The following is an 8,103-nucleotide window of genomic DNA, read 5'->3' as shown; positions in this document are numbered from 1 at the left end:
CTATCACCATTGATAAGGGCCCTTCTCCCCTCAGCTAAGCCCCAGTGCCAGACTTACCCACTGCAGTGTCCTTATTCCATCACTCTTGGTAATTTCAGATTACTTCTTGTTTCCTATTTCATTTTGTAACTGTTTTAGCTTTCTTATCGTATAAACACGTGGAGTTTATATTTGGTTTTATGGTAACAGATTATTAGAATTAGACATAAGTAATTTAATGAAGAATTGGTTTTCTTTACAAGTTCCTAACCCTTAAAAGGATATATTACACCCCTTACAATACACTGGAAACATAGAGAGATTATGGGAAGCGTAATCCCATTAGGAAAGGAAACAAAGCAAAACAAAAACAAAGGTCAGCTCCATGCTAGTCCCAGGATCTTGGGTAAGACGGGTGAACTCTGAATTCGTGATTCTTCATAACCACCCCTGGGACAGATGTTTTCTGGGTCCCGATGTCCGTGTACAGATGGCTTGAGAGATGTACAGTTTCAGCTTGAAAGGAGAGCCACACGTCACCGCCTCCCTCCTGCTTTCGAGCCCACATTCTATTCCTTGGGTGCCACGAGGTCATTGCTTCTTCTCCGTTCATAAAATAAGATGAGAACAGGGCCAAGCCCACCTCTCAGCATCAATGTGCAATGACGCTGAGAAAATCCAGATGAAGACACGCTGAGAACGAGAAATTATAAGACCAAGCTGCCACCTCTAGGCTGAGTTAAATCCTTAAATCTATGCGGAAGGCAGTACTGTATATTTTCCCCAGGTTCGAAGTGAGAAAGATGGGCTGGCCTTGCTCGGAGGAGGCGATGAACCAGTCGGGAAAGGCCACGGACTCAAAGGTGGAGGTACTGCCTGTCCGGCCATGGTAGAAAAGGAAGGGCTCCATGGGCTCAGGTCGGTTGTACAGATCCAGTATTTTCTGGTCCTGAAATGGGACAGAAAATGCCAGAAGGAGAAGCACAGGCTGTTTGAGTAGTTCAACATTACTTGTACACAACATGTAAATGTTCTGAAGTTTGAGCAACCCTATCCGTCTAGTAGAGCAAGCCTAGAAAAACCCATTTCAAAGGCACAACAGAGTGAGCACGCATGAAATGTCACCTTCCTGCCCCCCACCCTCAACTCCAGAGATGGCATGGAGTGACACAAGGCACAGGTTCATGAACAAGTGGCCACCCTTGAATGACAAATTGGAACTCTCCCCGCACAAGAGGCTGCGGGGACCACCCCACCCCCAGGAAAAGGAAGGAAATGCAAATTTGCTGCAGGAAGCCAAGGTCTTCCCTCACCAAAGCTTCATCCGTGAGAGCCCCCCTCCCGCAAGAACCACTGCTCTGGCAAAGGACCGCCAGGGCAGGGGTGCTTGGGTTTCCAATTAATTGCCAAACATATGAGAAAGGTCAGAGCCACGAAAAAGGCACAAGAGGGTCTAACAAATCAAAGGACTTGCACTCAAAAAAGCAAAGTATATAGAACAATCAGAAAAGGTTTCTATATTGAATATAGAAGTATATTTGTGGGTGTATATATTTATATATTCACATATCATTCTATTTAGGTAATATAAGTATTTCTAAGTAAATTGCATTATGTCCAAGATTCCCCAAAGAGACACAGGAATGGTCCATAATTCAGCCACATTCCACCCTGAGTAGGGGGAATTCTCCCAAAAGATTCCTTTATTCAGTTAATAACTTCCAGTTAATCTAGCCAATTCTTTGGGCAGCCAAAAACCTAGGATTCATCCTTGATATTGCTTTCTTAGATCCCTCCACATTTAATCCAGCAGCAAGGCCTGTGAGCCCTATTTCCAAAATCTTTCCTGAACTGAGCCACTTCTCACTCCCTCCCCTACACCTGCTCCATCCTTACCACCCATTCTCCACAAAGCAATTGAGTTAACTGTAAACTGAAATAAAAAAATGAATAAATAAGATCACGTTACCTTCCGGCTTAAATGTCTTGAATGATTTTCTAATTATCACAAAATTCAAAGTCTTAACAAAGCCTGCAGGGTCAACACCACGCAGCTCTTGCTTACAGAGCTGAAACTGTACTGTTCGGTCCTCATCTTCTTAATCACACTCCACGTTCACTCTGTCAGCAAAGCCCATTGACTCAACTGAAAATATTTCCAGAATCTGACCATTTTCTTCCTACCTCCATGCTATCCCCATATCTATCAGATCACACCTGGATCACCTCAAAGCCTCCAACAGGACTCTCCCCTTTGCCCTTCACACGAGGCTATCAAGTAGCGGACAAAATAATCCCTGGTGGTCCAGTGGTTAAGAATCTGTCTTACAATGCGGGACATGCCAGTTGGATTCCTGGTTGGGGAACTAAGATTTCATGTGCCGCAGGGCAACTAAGGCCGCACATGGCAACTACTGAGCCTGCAGGCCACAACTAAATAGCACATGCGCAGCAACTACTGGGTCTGGGCGCTCTGGAGCTCACGCGCCACAACAAAGATCCCTCATGCTGCAACGAATGATCCCGCACGCCGCAACTAAGACCCAATGCATCCAATAAATAAGTAGGTGAATAAATAAATAATTTTTTAAAAAACCATATGTCCGTTCATGCCACTCTTCTATTCAAAACGTTCTAACAATTTGAATTGATTGAACCTGCCCTCACTGGACACTGCTGGCTCACTCCTTTGCCTCCTATCCCATCTGCTAAAATCTCACCTTTGCGATAATGCCTGCTGTACTATTTACCACACAGCCAGACCCCAGCTGTTACTGGCACTGCCAGTCTCTTAAGCCGGCTCTAATCGTTCTTTCCCAGGAGACATAACACCCTTTCACATGCCACAGATTTACCCATGATTATACTTCTTGTGGACCATTTCTCCTCTCCAACTAGAATGCAAGCCCCAGGAGGGCAGGACCCTGCCATTCTGTGCACTGATGATTCACAAATGCCCACAACAGTGCTGAAGGCCAGTAAGAACACACACATTTGCTGACTTGGATTATATTGAGTTGAATTAAATTGAATTGCAGTAAACAGAAGTTTCAGAAACAAGTTTTTACTAACAGGCAGTTATAAAGAAGAAAAACGCAAAACCAACTAGAGAGCTTGAGAATTAGCATAGTAAAGACTGAAATTTCATAAAAACAGAATAGAAAGATAATGTAGCAGATAATTTAGCGTGTGAATTAAAAGGTAATCAGGACCTGGGATGTTGAACCAACGAGTTCTCCCAGAATGCAACATGAAAAAAAAAGGACAGAAAGTATGAGAAATCAGGTGAGACATTGAAGTGAGATCTCAAAGTTCCAATAACTGATGAATAGGAATTCGAAAAGGAGAGGGGAGGCAGAATGAAGGAGAGAATATACTTGAATAAACATTCATGGAGACATGGATGGACCTAGAGTCTGTCATAGACAGTGAAGTAAGCCAGAAAGAGGAAAACAAATATTGTATATTAACTCATGTATGTGGAATCTAGAAAAATGGTACAGATGAACCTACTGGCAGGGCAGGAATAGAGATGCAGCTGTGGGGAATGGATATGTGGACATGGGGGGTGGGATGTATTGGGAGATTGGGACTGACGTATGTGCACTGCCATGTGTAGAACAGATAGCTAGTGGGAACCTGCTGTATAGCACAGGGAGATCAGCTCGGTGCTCTGTGGTGACCTAGATGGGTGGGACGGGGGATGGGGTGGGAGAGGCCCAAGGGGAAGGGGATATATGTATACACATAGGTGATTCACTTCGTTGTACAGCAGAAACTAACACAACATTGTAGAGCAACTATACCCCAATTAAAACAAACAAACAACGGCTAGAATGTCTCAATATTCAAGAAAGACGAGCCCTCAACTAGCGAGGGGCAGGATAAATCAAATTAAAGTCTATTGCAGGCATGTTATTCTAAAGGAGGAAGGGATAAGTAGGCTTAAGAACAGGAGGATATTTCTTTTTTAATTATAAAATTAGATTTCCTAACAAATCAAGTTCTCAGAAAAGAAACTGAGGTTTTTCTACATTATTTTTCTCAGTCACTCACCTTCAGCTGCAATTTGGGCTGTCCTCCGACGTCCTCACAATACAGACACATTTCTGGATTCTCTATTCCCAAATAAATGGGAACCCCTCTGTCTTCCTCAACAGAGCCTGGATTCTTGCATGGCATAACAGTGACAGTGACTGTTAGATAAGAGGGGATATGGTGTCAGTGCCCCTTTGGAAGGCAGCTGTGTTCGCCACATACCACCAACGCACACAGTCCGTGCCCTTTGGAAGTCAGGAAAGACCAGGATCTTCCAGGTAAGGCTGGAAGAGATCTTAAGAGTATAATCCCTACTACCCCAGACCCACAAAGTGGCCAGCCCCATATTCATTCATTCATTCATTCATTCACACCAAGCACTAATCACTGCCCTAAGAAATGGAGCGAACACAAAGAGTTCATCAGAGGGCAGACGCCACCCTTAAGATTTTCACACCTCTGCTTGAACACCTGGAGGTGAGAAGCTCCAACCCCAAGCAACCCCCCTGAGCCTTGGAGAGCCCTGTTCACTGACAAGTATTGCCTAATGTCCTGTTGAAATCTGCCTTCCTGTGCTATCCAACCCATTAGTCCTCTTAGGACACCAGAAGTCTGGCAGAACAAGCCACTCCTCTTCCCTAAGACAGGCCTTCAGATCACTGCTCCCCAGAACACCACTCCACTCTCTCTGCTCTCTTTGCCCTGGTCCAAGACACCCCTTCCCAGGCAGGTGTGGAATTCTTCCCCCTCCAGGTGAGCTCTGTTATAAAGCCACACTTTTAACCAAAGGCTGGATACCAGTATCCCAGCCGCAATGATGTGTGGGGGATCACATCACAAAGATCAACCGCATGGTGACCGCTCACCTACCTGGAGTCACACTGTTGTTCAGTGGAGCTGTCACGAGGGTGTGACCCTTAAGGATCCACGCCTGCTGATTCAAGTCAAAGCATTCTCCAGTCCAAGGCTCATCCATTCCTATTTAAATAGAAAAGAATAATGAAGAAACACGATTAAGGTTGCTTTATCAGACGCTAGGAGAAAGATTATCTACTCCAGGCCTTTCAGGAAGGACGGTTCAGGGTTTACACATCAAAACTGGCAGCTCTCACATGGCCCATCAGCTCAGCCTTTCTTTCCAGTAAAACTATGAGCTCTGGTGAGGAGGACAAGCCTGTAACTAGTCTAAGAGTTAGACCGTTAATGAGTTAAACCCTCATCCCCATAAGGACACATGTGTCAAGGCCCAGCTACTAACTTTGACAGCCACTTTGTATTGGGCCCAAGGCTAGATCTAGAGCTGCAGCAGTGAAAAAGAAATGGTCCTCACCCTCGCGGTCCAGTGGGACATGGACAGCATTTGGTGGTAAGGTCCATATACAGGGAGGGACAGAGAAGCCTGGGGTGTCCAGAAGAGACAGGCATGAGTGTCCCCAGCCTCCAGACCCCATCCCAACATTACTTGTTATATAGACTGGTCCAGAGGCTTCCACAATTTCTGCCATAGCGGGGTTGTCTCGGCACCTGTGAGGACATTGATACGAGATCTGAGTCTCAGGAGGCATTTCCAGACCCTCCCAAGGATACTGGTTCTTAAGGTCCTGATTCTGGGCAGGGAGCTGGGAAGCCTGGCCTGATACCAAGCCCTCGTCAGAAGATCTAGGCCACCTCCTGGGACAAAACTTCAAGGCGACCTTAGGGAGGGGTATCAAGCAGAAGTTTCCTCCACCCAGAGATCCAGCCAGGGACAGTGTCCCCCTAGGGGTTCCAAGGCCAGGCATGACTTTTGACCTTAAATACCTTAAATACCCTTTGACCTTAAATACAGTTCCCTGATGTCTGTGCCTTCTCCTCCCAGCAGCCCTCCCCACTCCCACTGGCAAATTTGTCTGCCTGGGAACAGGGGAGGGACCCGAGCCAAGGCAACTCTGCCAGGATCCTAGCAGCTCCCCAAGTAAGAAGCAGCCAACTCTGCACGGGACAAGACATGGACCCAGCCTGGCGTGGCGCCAGCCCTAAACACAGCAAAGAGGGATGCGTAAGAGTCAAGGGACCTTCCAGCCACCTGCTGGCAAGAACCTTTATCAAAAGCGCAGGGGACTGAATCGCAGCTCAAGCAGCTCCCGAGAGCAGTGACGGGCTCTGGTGGAGTGGGGAACACTTATCTGGAGAGCATAGGGAGGAGCCAGCTTCCTCAGCAGGGCGTGACAATCTTACGACATGAAAGAAGAAGGCCAGATCCTCCTGCCAGAAGATCCGGTGAGGCTCAGATGAAGAAATCACGGCATCAGAATGAGGAGGACCTGTCTGGGCTCCCTGAGAAGTAAGCACCTAGCCAAGCCCTACCAACAGGGTTAATGACAGACCCTGGGTTGCTCAGGAAGGGGAGACTGAGGGACTTCCCCAGATCCCAGTTCCCCTGCTGTGTCACTCTGGAGCTAGAACTGGACATGCAGGCTCTAAGTGAAGGGAATCCATCACCTGGGCCCAGGAAGCTTGCCCACTGCAGTTTCACTAAGAGAGTCCTGTGACGGCAAAATTAGCTGTGGGCTCAGGCAGGAGCCATATGGCATTTCTGGCCACCCAACTGTCCCACTTCGGTCTGCCCGTGAGTGGAGGGTTAGGCTAAAAGCTGCTCCCCACTCTTTCAGCCCCTCAGAGATGCACCTCTATCCTCTTGGGAGCCACAGACATCGAGCAACACACCCTTAACTGAGATAATCCTGGTCTCTGCTACCCCCAAATAGAGTGGACTCCTGACCGGCCCAAGGACTAACGAGGTAGGTAGTGATTTCTCCAAAAACTGAGCCCCAGTTGCCAACTTATCCTTCACCCTCTGTTCCAGTCATGCAGGCCATTTGTAGGTTCTCAACAAATGGTAAGTTATTTTTCTATATGTTTGTTACACACACACACACACACACACACACAATCTGCTGAGGTCCCGCATAAAAATTTTCTGAGACGAGTTAACTTGACTGAAGTGAGTTTCAGAAGGCAGATGAGAAGCACCTACAGCTTCATATTCACCTGGAAAAAAAAGTGCAAAGAATAAGACAGAACCTTCCAGGCAAGCACCCCCATGAGCCCCTCTTCCCAACCTTGAAAAGAGTCTCCTTGCTCAGCCTCTCATACATTTCATCCCATCTCCTTTTTGGCCTTAGAGGGACATAGTCTTTTCCTGTTGAGGCCCCAGTCCCATCACTTTTGGTTTCTAGAGTGCGGTCAGGAATTTAGACACTTCTGTTCAAAGCCAAGCTCAGCCCCATCGTCACCCCTTGAGTCCCCTCCGCCCAGCTGAAGAGTCTCTCCGTTATGCGTCAGTCAACATATCCCCTTTCTTGGGATGCTTACCACGAAACAGCATCGAAAAGGCTCCATCTTCTGGCCCCCAAATTCCTTAGGTCTCTGTTTCAATCAGGATCCAGTCTGGAAAGCAGAACCCACACAAGGAATTGCAAACAAAGGGAATCGAACACAAGAAACTGGTAACACACATGTTAGAAGGCTGGAGAGTAAAAAGGATGCCCGAGGTATCCCAGATAGCACCCAATGTGGGAAGGAATCAAGAGGAAACAGAAGAATCTAGAAGCTCAAAGGAGGAAACTTGTAGGACTGATACTTAGACCTCAGGACGGGTTCCTCTGCTGAACTGATGCTCAGACCTGTGAAAAGACAGAGTGTAGTCCGCGGGGCACATGAACCGCAAAGGTGGAGATGAGGCGTCAGCCCTGGAGATCTCCGAGGGCCCAAGGGACACATGCAGACAGCTGTATTTCCACTGATTCAAAAGCCTTTGGGAGCAGGTTGGTGCTATCACATGCAAGAAAGTAATAGTCACCTAAAGAAGACGGAGGTCATTATGACATTTTACAATGGCTGTGGGACCTGGGGAGAGACGGTGTTTTCTATTCACTTCTTCAGCAGGCTTTATTTGTCTGTACTCCCAGGCTGATTAATAGCAGGGCTGATTTTTTATTTTCAGTTCTGAGCAAGTTTTGACTCTCAGATTCTGACCTTTTTCGGAGGGGATGGGCCTGAGGGGGGAAAAAAAAGTGGACGCTAAGATCTACTATTAATAGTTTT

General features: G+C 47.0%; 1 protein-coding gene across 1 annotated transcript; it reads right to left on the bottom strand.

Moving 5' to 3' along the window:
- Positions 1 to 217: 217 nt before the first annotated feature.
- Positions 218 to 6,148, bottom strand: IL36G (interleukin 36 gamma). Its single transcript, XM_067703880.1, has 5 exons — positions 6,097 to 6,148; positions 5,480 to 5,541; positions 4,888 to 4,995; positions 4,036 to 4,175; positions 218 to 928 (listed from the first exon to the last, which is right to left on the bottom strand). Exons 2-5 carry the CDS (start codon positions 5,520 to 5,522, stop codon positions 719 to 721), a joined length of 501 nt encoding a protein of 166 aa, XP_067559981.1. The 5' UTR covers positions 5,523 to 5,541; positions 6,097 to 6,148; the 3' UTR covers positions 218 to 718.
- Positions 6,149 to 8,103: the final 1,955 nt, after the last annotated feature.

Source organism: Pseudorca crassidens, chromosome 14, assembly GCF_039906515.1.
Source record: "Pseudorca crassidens isolate mPseCra1 chromosome 14, mPseCra1.hap1, whole genome shotgun sequence".
NCBI classification, from domain to species: domain Eukaryota; kingdom Metazoa; phylum Chordata; class Mammalia; order Artiodactyla; family Delphinidae; genus Pseudorca; species Pseudorca crassidens.
The sequence above is the reverse complement of the archived record's forward strand: the minus strand, read 5'-3'. Positions and strand labels throughout refer to the sequence as shown.